Source organism: Corythoichthys intestinalis, chromosome 3 (genome assembly GCF_030265065.1).
Source record: "Corythoichthys intestinalis isolate RoL2023-P3 chromosome 3, ASM3026506v1, whole genome shotgun sequence".
Classification (NCBI taxonomy): Eukaryota; Metazoa; Chordata; class Actinopteri; order Syngnathiformes; family Syngnathidae; genus Corythoichthys; species Corythoichthys intestinalis.
In genome coordinates, this window is record NC_080397.1 from 34,326,706 (window position 1) to 34,340,550 (window position 13,845).

The following is a 13,845-nucleotide window of genomic DNA, read 5'->3' on the forward strand; positions in this document are numbered from 1 at the left end:
TTAAACACAGAGTTCATATCAAAATGCATATTTATTTAGTGTTTGGACACATGAAATGAAGGTAAAATGAACTTTTAGAAATGAATTATCCTGGATTATATTCTAACATAATTGGCGGTCTCCATGTTTGTCTTCTGTTTAGCTTTAAAATAATACCATTTTTTATAAGATTCATTTGTTAACTAATCCCTAAAGTACTTGTCAGGGGAATTAATTTTTACTCACCGAGCCGCATAATCTGTTGGTCACTTTTGGTTTGAAGAAACAATTTGGAATCAAGTTAAACAAGAATACCAAAAGCAAGATGCGTAATTTACAAATACAATGCAATCATAATTGAAAACATACATTTAGAACAACATCAACGAACATGTATGCAGAGTTCCAGCAAGCACAACATCACAAGAATGAATTCAAGTAAATTATATTGGCTTGTACAGGAGCGTAGTCACATACTTCTTTTTGTATCTGTGTGTAGCACTCAGAACCATTACGCCATCCTGCGAGATAACAAAAAGTCAAATATTTAGGAAAGAGGCAACTGGACTTTTTATAGTAGAACGTTAAAGTGCCTGTGACATGATAAAAAACATCTTAAAGAGCATTATCATTGGAATTAAAATCATATTTTGAGACGATTCTACTATATACCACAATTTGGCGAAGCGCAGATGACGAGAAATTACTCTTTTAATCTGTCATTTGCCTCCTCCTAGGGCTCCTGCACCTCCATCTGGGTGATGATGTCAGCGAAGTAGCGATTTTAGTGGATTTAGAATCCAGCCCAATGGAGGAGGAAGCGTTTTTCAGAGATTCTGGTTTAAGTGTGGATCTTTTAAGTGATATTGTCGATCCAGAGGAAGCCTGTGGCATACATGTTTGATTTGTATTTGGAGGAGGAGGAAGATTCAGAACGACAACAAACACGAGGCTGATGATTAGAGCATACTGTAAAATGTCATCATTGTTTTTCTTCTTTACTCCAATATTTTTACAGGATATTCTTTGCATCTAAGTATTTTTCCCCGGCTGCTAAATAAATTGTATGGTCATGACAAATAACAGTCTTGTGCTAAATTGAATATGAAATATTAAAAATGCATTTAATCACTACGATAGGGCTAAATTACTGCATAATGGTCAAAACTGCAGACTTCGTAAACCTCCTGAACGGTATTTTAGGCCACCGGAGTTAGTCCAGCTCTTGTCATGTCCCAGCGGGGACTCAGAGACTGAGGAGGAGTGTAAACAAAAGAGGGGCGTGAGGGCTAGGCTACATGGTAACCCGAACCGAGCGGCTCTTCCAAGTCTTTTCCTCGCGTTTCGAAAAAGAAAAATCACACAAAACTAGGGATGGGAATTGATAGGATTTTTCCGATTCCGATTCCATTATTGATATTGCTTAACGATTCGATTCTTTATCGATTCTCTTATCGATTCTAATTTGGGGAAAAAGACGAACAAACGTTGGCATCGAGTTTGTTTAATCAGAAGTCACAACCTTACAAACTCATAACGAGGTCAAAAGAGGCCCAAAGCCTCAATATTAACTGTGGCAATAAGTGGCAAATGCACAAGAATGTGTAACATTTTACTGAAACATTTTTCTAATAGAAATAAAAAATATTGGTATATATTGGCATATAGGTCGTTGGTCTGCCGTTGGCAATATGTGTTAAACTTGCAAGGGTCCCCAAACTTTTTCCTGTGAGGGCCACATAACCTTCTCTGATGAGGGGCCGGTGTCAGTTTGTAACAGAAAAAGTGTGACGATTGCAGGAGTGCCTAAATGTAAAAAAAAATATTGTTTTTCAGAAAGCCACAATCAAATAACCCCTTCTGGATTCTTCACGGAACAAAAGTAAATAAAATAAAAATAAATAAAATATAATAATGATAAATAATAATAACACTATTAATCAAATAGATAATAACCAAATAACCCTCTCTGAGTTCTTCACAGAAAATGGCCAGAAAATAAATAACACTATTGAGAGAAAAAAAAAAAAAAAATCAAAATGCTCTCTGGTATTGTTCAGGAGGCCGGAGCGAATGTCGGGGCGGGCCGTATCCGGCTCGCAGGCCGTAGTTTGGGGACCCCTGTTAAAGTGTATTATTTACCAGTATATTGACATGCATGCCTTTTAGTTTTTATGGCGCTGTCACGCTCAAGTGGGGGCGCCCTTACGCTTCCTCACGCGAAGAAGAACGCGCTCACGTGAAGAAGAGTGCGCTTACACGCGAAGAAGAAGAAATGCCGCATCCAAGCAAGTGAGCGAGTTAGTGAGAAAGGGAAACACTGCCACGAGCCTACGTTCTTTTTTCATGTTTGTAAAATATCTACAGAGGCAACAACCGTATGTATCATCTTTTGCGCTGTTGTTGTGTGTTTCCACTCGCGATCGGACACTTAAATCCAGTTGTGTAGTGGTTGAACGATGTGCTAATGCTAGCGAATGCATGCTAACCGTTTTGTTATTACTGTATTAGCAGCTAATCGCTGATTTACGTTGATGCAAACCTGTTTGTTACGACGAAATTGATTTGTTTCATTTCTATTTTTAGTTTCACTCTTCAAGTGATGGTTGAATAAAGTCAGCAAATTATACCGTCTTCTGTATCGTCATTTTGGAGTTTAGCTAGCTTTATAGCTGTCTCGGTGAGGACAGTGCAGTCTATTCCCTCCCGATGCAGTTATCTCCACCTTCCCTCCCGATGCAGTTATCTCGACCTTGCAATGACTGCAAGTCGTTTTTGTTGTAATTTTTCCTCGTGAAGTGAAGACACACTTTCAAGCGTTTGAACCTACGTGCTGTCATTGATATGTTTACGGCTGCAATGCTCGTGCTAAACCACTTGACCTTTCATTTTCACCCTCTTTCCTGGTGAAGTGTAGCCAAACTTTGGAGCGGTTGGTTCTTGGCGCCATGCTAGTTTGATGCGTCTGGACAACAAGACAGTCACGACGCAGTATGTGTCTTTAGGAATTGTTAAAGGGATCGTAAAGGCTTTTTCATTGTGATGTCGAGGCCTCGAAACACTTGGAACCGGTTCGGAATTGGAATCTGATTTTGATTCCCATCCCTACACAAAACTACCCCGACTCATGTCACACACGGCGGCGGGGGTGACAGCCTTCACCGATAGGCCAGCTCCCGGCGGCGGGCAAGTTTCGGCTCGTCATTTCCCTGCTGTGGCCCCAGCAGAAGTGCTCGTCGCCTGGGACACAACTGGGGAATAAACGCCGAAAATGGCGCATTCTCAGTGGACAAACCGGCCGACGTCGGAGCGCGTGGCTGCCCAAGCCCAAGCCGAGGATAGCGCTCTCTCGGCAGACACACGAAGAGGGCCGAGAGGGGTGGAAGTCTCTACACAATCGAGAACCGCAGACGAGAGTGTCGGCCGAGGGAGGTGGCCAATCCCGCCTTCTCGGTGGACAGGGAGCACTGTCACCCACAAAATGCAAGCCACCTCCTTATTAAAATGTGTGCCATGATCCCAGTATTTGACATAATATAAAACACGTAGCTTACTCAATTCCTCGTCCGTCCAATGGTCGCTTCATTGTCATACTTGTTTTGCCCATTCTTCACTGTGAACGGGATCTTTTTGAAACCCAGAAAGGCTCACACCACTCTCCCTGGTGTGCAACAAAAGCCTGCAGCACATTGGGCTGGCGTGACGCGAAAAATGAATTAATCCGCAAAATCAGCTGGGTCCGCAATTCTTTTGCATTCAATAGTATGGCTGTAATGTGAGGATGATTCTACCGTTAACGTCAAATTCGCCGTGTTCCTCAATTCGAGACCAAGGCCGGAAGTCTCTCATTTTTGTAGAGCGGGATTAAAAAGTTTTAATATAAATATCGATCGCTTCTGCACACATCCAAGTGGTTCCATTTCATTCAGGAGCATAAAATACCACGTGTAATACGAAATAAACATGCTTTTTTTGTGTCACAGGCACTTTAAAACCTTGACATAAATTCTGTAGCAACTAGTACCAGGAATTTAATCATTTCAAATTTAAGACAAAATTTTCTTCACAGCAAACAATGACCAAGTGCCCTTTTTTTTTTTTTTTTGTTTAACGAGTGCAACTTATAGTTCTAAAAATACGACAGAAGTGTGTTACCTTGATGGAGAGGGCGTATAGGTGATTGAGCATCACATGGTTGGGCTCAGGAAGCAAGGTCGGGTCACACTGGAAAAGGCCATAAGAAAACTAAACTGAGCTACAATTAAATATAAGTTGGACATTACAAAAAATGTGATTTACAGAAATCCCTGTGTCTTTGTTGAGGAGCACTTGAAGCAAGTGTGGAGGTAAAATAGGAGGATGTTTGAGCTTGTCTTCTGACTTCACAACGTATGCGTCCTGCTGGTAAGGGCCAGGCGGGGAACTGGACAAGTCTGCCAAAAATAATTAGCACTATAAGAGGTTCCCCCCCACAAAAAAATTAATTGCATCACTACCTGAGATTTCTGTAGAATCCTGGGAGTCAATTCGGAGGGCATCAAAGACCTCAAAGTCAGTCGTCTTCACCTCGATAACGTTATTCACAGTCCCCGTTTTGGTTGTGATCACAGCCTGCGAAAGTATGGAGATAGTATAGCAGTGAAATACAATTCTCTTGAGTAGAAAACTTTTTAAACTTAGCCCTTTACAGTTTCTATTAATGCCCATTGGCAGGACTGTGATCAGGCAGTGTCCAGTGATTTATTTTAGAAAAAAACAGTCATTGGGAATAGGAATGCCTAGTACTACATACAGTTGTGGTCAAAAGTTTACATACACTTGTGAAGAATATGTCATGGCTCTCTTGAGTTTCCAGTTATTTCTACAACTCTGATTTTTCTCCGATAGAGTGATTGGAACAGATACTTCTTTGTCACAAAAAACATTCATGAACTTTGGTTCTTTTATGACTTTATTATGGGTTAACAGAAAAAGTGATCAAATCTGCTGGGTCAAAAATATACATACAGCAACACGAATTAGCAATTTCTTGTGAGTGATTATTGACTTGAACAATCATTGACTTGAACAAGTCAGGAAAGTCACTTGGAGCCATTTCAAAGCAGCTGCAGGTCCCAAGAGCAACAGTGCAAACAATTGTTTGTAAGTATAAAGTGCATGGCACTGTTTTGTCACTGCCACGATCAGGAAGAAAACGCAAACTATTACCTGCTGCTGAGAGAAAATTGGTCAGGAGGGTGAAGATTCAACTGAGAATCACCAAAAAGCAGATCTGCCAAGAATTAGAAGCTGCTGGAGCACAGGTGTCAGTGTCCACAGTCAAGCGTGTTTTGCATCTCCATGGACTGAGAGGCTGCCGTGCAAGAAGGAAGCTCTTGCTCCAAAAGTGGCACCTTAAGGCTCGACTGAAGTTTGCTGCTGATCACATGGACAAAGATAAGACTTTCTGGAGGAAAGTTCTGTGGTCAGACGAAACAAAAATCGAGCTGTTTGGCCACAATGCCCAGCAATATGTTTGGAGGAGAAAAGGTGAGGCCTTTAACCCCAAGTACACCATGCCTACCGTCAAGCACGGTGGTGGTAGTATTATGCTGTGGGGCTGTTTTGCTTCCAATGGAACTGGTGCTTTACAGAGAGTAAATGGGATAATGAAGAAGGAGGATTACCTTCAAATTCTTCAAGATAACCTAACGTCATCAGCCCAAAGATTGGGTCTTGGGCGCAGTTGGGTGTTCCAACAGGACAATGACCCCAAACACAAATCAAAAGTGGTAATGGAATGGCTAAATCAGGCTAGAATTAAGGTTTTCGAATGGCCTTCCCAAAGTCCTGACTTAAACCCCATTGAGAACTTGTGGACAATGCTGAAGAAACAAGTCCATGTCAGAAAGCCATCAAATTTAACGGAACTGCACCAATTCTGTCAAGAGGAGTGGTCAAAGATTCAACCAGAAGCTTGCCAGAAGCTTGTGGATGGCTACCAAAAGCGCCTAGTTGAAGTGAAAATGGCCAAGGGACATGTTACCAAATATTAGCGCTGCTGTATGTATATTTTTGACCCAGCAGATTTGATCACTTTTTTCTGTTCACCCATAATAAAGTCATAAAAGAACCAAACTTCATGAATGTTTTTTGTGACAAAGAAGCATCTGTTCCAATCACTCTATCAGAGAAAAATCAGAGTTGTAGAAATAACTGGAAACTCAAGAGAGCCATGACATTATATTCTTCACAAGTGTATGTAAACTTTTGACCACAACTGTAAATATTAGGGTTGGGAATCTCTGGCATGAAGCCGATTTGATATGTATCGGGATACACAGGTTACGATTCGATTAAAAAAACAATAGATTTTTAAGGCTGAGCGATTTGATGCGATTCGATACAGTTTAAGAACGATACGGTTCGATACAGAGTGAAAACGATAAAACAGTACATATTTGTTGTGTGTGTTCGTACAGTATTTTAAACATATAAAAAAAGACCACATTTCTAATAGCAACATTCAACAACAAAATTTCATACCAATGTTATGTTTTATCTTTTTATGAAAAATAAGGCTTACTATATGACCGTCATTTTGTTGGATGGGATTGATAATAAAATAAAACTCCAGTGACAATAATAAAGTGCAGTAATTCAATTACTGTATTTCCTGGTGTTTTGAGCACAAGAGGTAAGTAATTTAAGTGCAAACTTTCAATGTAAACATCTTACAAACAAAAAAAATTAATTATATGCAGCAGCTCGAGAAAAAAAGAATTAAACCTGCTAGTGTTATCATAAATAAATAATAACTTATGCTTTACCACTGGTATAATTGGGGGAATAAAAACATTGCATTTTAGACAGACAGGTCAATAATCATTACTTTAACCTTATACACAGCAAAGTCATTCACTTATGCCTGTGCTTCCACATTTTTTATTCCTCATCACTGTCCATATCTTTTTTGAAGGGCAGATTTTACTTGAGGAAGATCAACTAATCCACATGTTCATGTTTAAGTACACTGCGTTTCGTGGAAACAATATGCCGCCCTTTCCACCATTGTAGTGGGTTATTTTTCAGGGTTAAAAATTCATGATCTCTGTACCGTTCCACACTTCACAGTAGCTCTGTCCTTTGCGAACAGATCTGGCTGCCTTCATCACTTCAAAGTCCAACTTTTTTTTCCTGGGTGCGTTGAAAATCAATCGCTGCACATCGCTGGCATCTGTGCTCAAACTGTCCATTGTTTTAGCATGTTGCTTCGTGCCACTTCTAGTTTCGTTTTGGGCTGTGAAGAAAACGCTACGGAGCGTACGTTACAGTGGTTTTGTTAGCTCTCGCGTTTTATGACACGCCCATGACGATCGGGTAATGACGGCGACTAGTAGCGGTTCTGCCGAAGTGCATGGGAAGTATAGACAACCACGACAGTGAGTGGTGCTCATTCATATAATTTCATCCGTGCGGTCTCAATCTAAGTGCACTTTGTGGTGAATGACACAAGTGCAGCATGTGACGTAAAAGCTAAATTATTATCATATTAAGTACAGTTGTTCCGATCATGTTTTTTTGCTCCCAATCCGATCCGATCGTTTTAGCTTGAGTATCTGCCGATCCCGATATTTCCCGATCCGATTGCTTTTTTTCTGCTCCCGATTCAATTCCAATCATTCCCGATAATTTTTCCCCATCATATACATTTTGACAATGCATTAAGAAAAAAATGAATAAAACTCGGACGAATATATACATTCAACATACAGTACATAAGTACTGTATTTTTTTTATTATGACAATAAATCCTCAAGATGGCATTTACATTATTAACATTCTTTCTGTGAGAGGGATCCACGGATAGAAAGCCTTGTAATTCTTAAAGGATAATGTGACTTTGTATATTGTGACTAAATATTGCCATCTAGTGGATTTTTATGAGCTTTCAGTAAATGATACTGCAGCCATTTAACTTCTGCCCAAATGCATGATGGGAAGTGCAACCATGACTGTGCGTAATGGTACCAATTGATATATCTTTTCAGCGTTGGGAAATAAAATAGGGTGTTAAGAAAAAGATCAACTATTACCTTTCTTCCCCACATTGCTTCCCATGATGTTTCCAATCGTTAAGAGAGGAATAGTAAGGCTTTAGCCAATTACAAAAAGGCTTCATAGGCTGCCAAAATTCTCTCTACTCACTCTACGTTGCCTTTTAGCTCTATGTATACGTAATACAGTGCCATTATAGATTGAATGTGACAATGGATGAGCGGGTAGTGCAGCGCATGCGTTAATTGCGTTAAATATTTTAATGTTATTACCGCCGTTAACGCGATATATTTGACAGCCCTACTTCAAGCCAAAACTAAAGACTCTGGATGAGTGTAAGACATTTTGTCTGTAACATTAAATACAATTAGAAAACGATTTAATATATATATTAAAAAAGGCATGTCCGATATTTTTTTGCCGATTCCGATACTTTGAAAATGACGCGATCGATCGGCAAGCAATGCATTGAACTAGGCATTAGAAGCAGATTCTTGTGCTCGCGATAGCCGAATTCTATCTCTACTATCGGTTCACTGAATATTTAATGGTTAATTACTATCGAATGCTAACTTTACTATCGATACAGCTGTATCTCTCACCTGTGAAACCGGATATCCGGTCATATCGGTTTATCATTCTAAGCTTAATAAATATGATTGACTATACATGCGACAAAGTATTTACGATTCCATTTACTGTGGGGATACCCTGTGTGTTAAAATGTTTATAGCTGTCAATAGCAGCTAAATAAATGCAGACCCCCAAAAACAAACAAAAAACTAGAAAAACTGGTTCATTTCCTCACCCCTGTAGGATCCAAAGTCCATTGGCCGTCTACACAAAACTTGTACTGGTGTTCCCCCTCAGGAAGGTCCATGATTGCCACAAAATTGTTCTTACTGGGTGAAATATAAAAGATGTATTAGCATCATTCAACTCCACCTCAAGAAGAAACAGCGAGTTTCACACGCTACCTTTTGTTGAGAGGGATCTTCGTGGTCCAATTGTTAAATGAGCCGGACACAAAAACTTCTTTAGCGCTTCCGCTCCAGCGGAACACCGTCGGCCTGGCGAGGGTTGGACATTTGTTGTCGCTTTCCAGGTCCTGCTGCCAAGCCAGAAACTCTTGATCCTCCTGTGGTGCCTAAACACAAGTGAATGAGGACATTATATGGCCCAAGTGTGGAACCTGTTACCTTTGTATCTTCCCTCTGGAAAATATCTGCATCCTCTGTGCTGTCCATCAGGATGTTGGGTCGTGCATCCTTCCCTCTTTCACTCTGACTCCCGCTGGCTCTGTCACTGCTGCTGTTCCCCATTTTGACAGCATCTAATACTGGAAAACACACGTAGTTATGATAAAATCTCACTTTTCAATGTACTTCTACGAGTAGTTTTACCGTATTGGCCCGAGTATAAGATGGTGTTTTTTTGCACTGAAATAAGACTGAAAAAGTGGGGATCGTCTTATATTCGCGGTGTAGAAATTATACCCATTCATGACGCTAGATGGCGCCAGATATCATTGAAGCGATGTTCTGTCATGAGAGATCTCAGCTCCTCTCAAGTTTAACCAGTTTGCATTATTTTATTGCAATGTTTTTCCTTATTCAGATTTGTTTCAAGACTACAGTTACAGTTAGACTTCACTTTGATGGTTAATGCAGTTATTGCTATTTTTTTTTTAATCACAATAGATTGGTTTACATTTCAAAAACGAGAAGCTATTCATTTACGAATGTTATGTGATTGCACTTTAGTTTACATATTTAAATGTTCAGATTTCAAGATTTGAATAAGGCAAAATAACATGCTTTTTCTCTCAAATATATTGTTATAATCATTTGTTTCAGATGTCCTGTAATTATTTTCTGTATAAAAATTAATTTGCTGTTCAAAAAGTCTTTTTTTCCCCAAACTTGAGTCTTGAAAAGGAGGGGGTCGTCTTATAATCAGGGCCGTCTTATATTCGGGCCATACTTTTTACTTTTACTGGGTTAGATTTGTGAAGAAATGCTACTCTTACTCCACTACTTTTGGGCAATACTAGTCGTTACATTTTCCCTTTTTAATCTACATATTAGATTTGTACTTTTTTTCTTGCCAGAGACGCCAACAGTGGATCTACCAGTTTCACCAATGAGACGTCGCAACACTAATCAAATCATTCCATTACACCAATCGGACTCTAGCTTGCTGTCCTACTTGTATGATCACGCCGGCCTGTTCAATCACATGCCGTCTATAAAGCGCCATAAAAAAATGAAGTATTTGACACAGAGCACCACCGTCAACATGACTCGAAAGCGCGGATTTTAATCTCTCTCCCAGTTTTTATTTGTCTCCGATTGACCTCGGAAAACTTGAGATATGATCCTTTTAATTTCATAATGGTAACAATGAAGAAACTACAGTATTCACTACTCAAACTAGGAACTATTTTCTCCACTGGAGGGCAGGGCTCTCATGCTCCTTGGAAGAATAATGCTTCATTACCGTTTTTTTCTCTCTTTTTGATGATTTAAAAAAAAAAAAATATTTGACTTAATGTGGTTACGTAATGTGTTATTATACAGTGTCATTATAACAACAGTTCATATAGATAAGTTAGTGTTGAGAGAAAAAAAATACCATTGTTAAAAATAAATAAATAAAATAAGCAGTTACTCAAAATGTTACTCATTACTTGAGTATTCTTTTCACTGGATACTTTTTTACTTCTACTTAAGTACATTTTTTGGATGACTACTTTTACTTTTTCTTGAGTAAAATTATTTTTGAAGCAACCCTAATCTTACTCAGAGGTGGTTAGTAATGCGTTACATGTACTCAGTTACATTTACTTTAGTAACTTTTTGAGAAAAATGTGCTCCTAGGAGTGGTTTTACAAAGCCATACTTACTTACTTTTACTTGAGTAGATTCGTGAAGAAAAAAACGCTACTCTTACTCCGCTACATGGGGCTACACAAGAGTCGTTACATTTTCGTCTTTATTCTACACATTAATTATTTTTGCTAACGATGCTATTGCCAAGAGTAGCGCTACTAATTTCAGCAATGAGATGTCGCAACAATAATCACATGACTCCATCACACCAATCAGATGCAAGCTTGTTCAATCACGCGTCTTTAAAGCACTGTAACAAATGAAGTATTTGACATAGAGCACTGCCCTCAACATGAATCGAAATCGCGGCTCTAAAACTCTCTTCCAGTTTTTATTTGGCACCGATTGACCACGGAAAAAAAGGATCTATGATCCTTTTAATTTCATACTAGTAACCATGAAGGAACTATTCACTACTCAAACTAGGAATTATTTTCTCCACTAGAGGGCACTCATGGTCTTTGGAAGAATAATGCTTCACTTCTTTTTTCTCTCTCTATGATTTAAAAAAAAATATATATTTGACTTAATGTGGTTATGTAATGGGTTATTGTACAGTATCATTATATCAACAGTTCATATTGATAAGTTAGTGCTGACAGAAAAAACACCATTATCTGACAAAAATAAGCGTTACTCAAAATGTTACTCATTACTTGAGTATTCTTTTCACTGACTACTTGTACAAAATGTTTTTTCTAGAGATGTCCCGATCACATCATTTTCAAAGTATCAGAATCGGCAAAAAAATATCGGCCATGATTTTTTAAAATATAATTTTATATAATATAATTTTTAATATATATATATATATTTTTTAATTAAATCGTTTTCTAATTGTATTTAACGTTACAGACATAATATGTTAGACTCATCCAGAGTCTTTAGTTTAGGGTTGAGGTAGGGTTATCAAATTTATCCCGATAACAGCGGTAATTAATTTTTTAAAAAATGTATCACGTTAAAATATTTAACACAATTAATGCATGCGCTGCACGACGCACTCACGCATTGTCGCGCTCAATCTGTAATGGAGCCGTTTTACCTGTATAGAGAGATAAAAGGCAGCGCAAAATGAATAGAGTGAATTTTGGCAGCCTTTGGAGCCTTTTTTTAATTGGCTAAAGCCTTATAATCCCTCTCCCCTACAATTAGAAATATCATGGGAAGCAAAGTGGGGAAGCAAGGTAGCAACTGATCTTTTTCTTAACACCTTATATTATTTTCTAACGCAGAGAAGATATATCAATTGGTAGCACTACGCACAGTCATGGTTCCACTTCCCATCATGCATTTGGGCATGGCTACAGTATCATTTACTGAAAGCTCAACAAATACACTAGATGGCAATATTTAGTCACAATATACAAAGTCACAAGTCTTTCTATCCAAGGATCCCTCTCACAGAAAGAATGTTAATAATGTAAAGGCCATCTTGAGGATTTATTGTCATAATAAACAAATACAGTACTTACGTACTGTACGTTGAATGTATACATTCGTCCGAGTTTTAGTCATTTTTTTCTTAATGCATTGCCAAAATGTATATGATCGGGAAAAATTGTCGGGAATGATTGGAATTGAATCGGGAGCAAAAAAAAAGCAATCGGATCGGGAAATATCGGGATCGGCAGACACTCAAACTAAAACGATCGGGATCGGATCGGGAGCAAAAAAAACATGATCGGAACAACCCTAGTTTTTTTCCTTTAAAAATGTACTGGGTCAGGCTTGTAATCGGGGGCGCCCAATAGTCCAGAAATTACAGTAGTGCTGAGAAAAAGAAAAATCAAACAGCGTAACGAGTTACTGACAATGTTACTCATTACTTGAGAATTCTTTTCACCAAATAATTTTTTACTTGTACTTGAGTACATTTTTTGGATGACTACTTCTACTTGAGTAATATTATTTTGAAGAAACGCTACTCTTACTTGAGTCAAATGTTTGGCTACTCTAAACACTTCTGCACTTGCCCAACATTTCAATAAAAGACAGAGAAAATGTCCCTTTACTAAAATTAAAATTGTTCAGTTTTGCTTGGCAGGTTCCTCGACTGGCCACTAGAGGCGCTTCTACTGGCCAAATGCAAAAACAATAATGAACTCGGTGTGTTCTTTAGCATAATTGAAGTGTATTATACTTACCTAAAATAAATCTTAGAAGACGTCTGAGTGTTTATTATGTTCGGCCAAGAAGATCATGCGTTCTTTGGAAGTAGATGGAGTCGTCAGGTCTTATTTTCGCTGTTGTTTCCGTCTTGGAGAAGCTGTAGTTTGCTGGTTTTTAAGACAAAGCGGACATGCGCTCTGCTTGGAGCAAAAGTCACATTAAAACGTGGCTTCAGCCCTTTCTTTGGCTCGATTGTGTCTTGTAGCGAGCAGCTAATGTGTACGCGTTTAAACCGTGGTGACTTCTCTTTCAATAGTGCGTTTGCGTGTGTATGTGTGTCCAGTCGAAAACACACCTCTTCCGCCTTCTTCAAGTTAACCCAATTCTTGCCAAAGATCCGATAAAATCCATCTTTGGTGAACTAACAGCAAAGATATAGAAAAAAATGTTATCAATACGTTAAAAAAAATATTTTTACAACGTGACATCTGATTAATTTTAAGTTTTTCAAATGGCTTCGACGTTTTTTTTTGCCATCATTGGCTGCCAATGAAATTAATTATTCCCTATTTTTAATCTATCTACAGTTTTCTCAATTTATTCCGATTTTTTAAATCTAATTTTTGCTGTTGTAGTGCGTCTGTTATTGTGATGACTGAACATGACTGAACAGTTTAGAAGAAATTATGTCTTTTCATGGTCAAATATTGAAATCACACCCAAACAGTGCATTACATGGATCCCTCGTTTTTCGCGGTTAATGGGGACCAGAACCCTCCGCGGTGTTAAATGTATTTATTCAGATTTAGCATTGTATAACACATGT

General features: G+C 38.6%; 1 protein-coding gene across 1 annotated transcript; it reads right to left on the bottom strand.

The window, feature by feature from the left end:
* Positions 1–13: 13 nt before the first annotated feature.
* On the bottom strand, positions 14–13,390 carry prkab1b (protein kinase, AMP-activated, beta 1 non-catalytic subunit, b). The gene is made up of 8 exons (XM_057833027.1): positions 13,055–13,390; positions 9,216–9,355; positions 8,994–9,163; positions 8,825–8,918; positions 4,476–4,590; positions 4,279–4,412; positions 4,135–4,203; positions 14–500 (listed from the first exon to the last, which is right to left on the bottom strand). The coding sequence occupies exons 2-8, from the start codon at positions 9,336–9,338 to the stop codon at positions 423–425; spliced, it is 783 nt and encodes a 260-aa protein (XP_057689010.1). The 5' UTR covers positions 9,339–9,355; positions 13,055–13,390; the 3' UTR covers positions 14–422.
* Positions 13,391–13,845: the final 455 nt, after the last annotated feature.